The following is a 1,258-nucleotide window of genomic DNA, read 5'->3' as shown; positions in this document are numbered from 1 at the left end:
CCATCCAGATGTGTTCAACCCATTCACCATCTGGCCAGAGTCAGAACCTCGTCCAGATGTGTTGGATCATGTCTGATGTCCTCAGCTTTCAGTCATCATTAACTCTGATTCCTCTTTGAACTGTGATGATTGGAACAGAGAAACGTCCCAGGGTGCATTTCTGCCCACCTGTCTCCATCTGTCTCCACCTGTTTCTACCTGTCTCCACCTGTCTCCACCTGTTTCTACCTGTTTCTACCTGTCTCTACCTGTCTCCACCTGTCTCCACCTGTTTCTACCTGTCTCCACCTGTTTCTACCTGTCTCTACCTGTCTCCACCTGTCTCCACCTGTCTCCACCTGTCTCTACCTGTCTCCACCTGTCTCCACCTGTTTCTACCTGTCTCCACCTGTTTCTATGTACATGAGCGGAAACTTTGATTTCTCAAATATAGCAAAAATGAGGTGAAGTGTTGTATTATGTTATTGTCTGTTGTAGTGAACTAATCTCTTTGTGTTGTGTGCTGTGTTGTTGTGTGTTGTGTTGTGTTGTTGTGTGTTGTGTTGTTGTGTGTTGTGTTGTGTTGTTGTGTGTTGTGTTGTTGTGTGTTGTGTTGTATTGTTGTGTGTTGTGTTGTGTTGTTGTGTGTTGTGTGTTGTGTTGTTGTGTGTTGTGTTGTATTGTTGTGTGTTGTGTGTTGTTGTGTGTTGTGTTGTATTGTTGTGTGTTGTGTTGTTGTGTGTTGTGTGTTGTGTTGTTGTGTGTTGTGTGTTGTGTGTTGTTGTGTGTTGTGTTGTATTGTTGTGTTGTTGTGTGTTGTGTTGTGTTGTTTGTTGATACCTCTTTGTTGTGTATCTCCACACCGTCCACTCTCCAGAGGACTCACAGCTCACAGAGATCTCCTCATACTCAAAGTACTGAGACCTGTTGGGGACGACTGTGACGGAGGCTGAGGGACAGAGAGACAGACAGAGAGAGACAGACAGACAGACAGACAGACAGACAGACACAGACAGACAGACAGACAGACAGACACAGACAGAGCAGTGATGGTTACATCACAGCACCAACACTGGGTTTAAAAAGTCTTTAAAATTGATTTAATTTCAGTTTCCTCAGAAAAAGACTTAAAAGTTTTAAAAAGATCAACTTTGATTCACTGTGATTTTTACCTGTAAAATGTTTTTAAACAGAAATCCTCCAGTTCCAGACTGAGTGTCAAATTCATTCGTGCACCTTTGAATCATTGATTAAGTACTGAGGCGAATGGGAAACTCTA

General features: G+C 43.0%; 2 protein-coding genes across 2 annotated transcripts in view; one reads left to right on the top strand and one right to left on the bottom strand.

The window, feature by feature from the left end:
- The window catches only part of LOC111662541 (zinc finger HIT domain-containing protein 1-like), a gene marked incomplete at its 5' end in the record, with an annotated part of 1,435 nt that extends 503 nt beyond the window's left edge, over window positions 1-932 (top strand). The window contains one exon of the mRNA XM_023416429.1: window positions 857-932. Coding sequence (XP_023272197.1) covers window positions 857-932 — 76 coding nt within the window. The remainder of the gene's footprint in view (window positions 1-856) is intronic.
- LOC111662542 (Fc receptor-like protein 5) overlaps window positions 1-1,258 on the bottom strand; it is a 12,629-nt gene that overhangs the window by 7,647 nt on the left and 3,724 nt on the right. The window lies entirely within an intron of this gene.

This window comes from Seriola lalandi, unplaced genomic scaffold (assembly GCF_002814215.2).
Source record: "Seriola lalandi dorsalis isolate HSWRI2012SDOR001 ecotype SW California unplaced genomic scaffold, Sedor1 jcf7180002054564, whole genome shotgun sequence".
Lineage (NCBI taxonomy): Eukaryota > Metazoa > Chordata > Actinopteri > Carangiformes > Carangidae > Seriola > Seriola lalandi.
The sequence above is the reverse complement of the archived record's forward strand: the minus strand, read 5'-3'. Positions and strand labels throughout refer to the sequence as shown.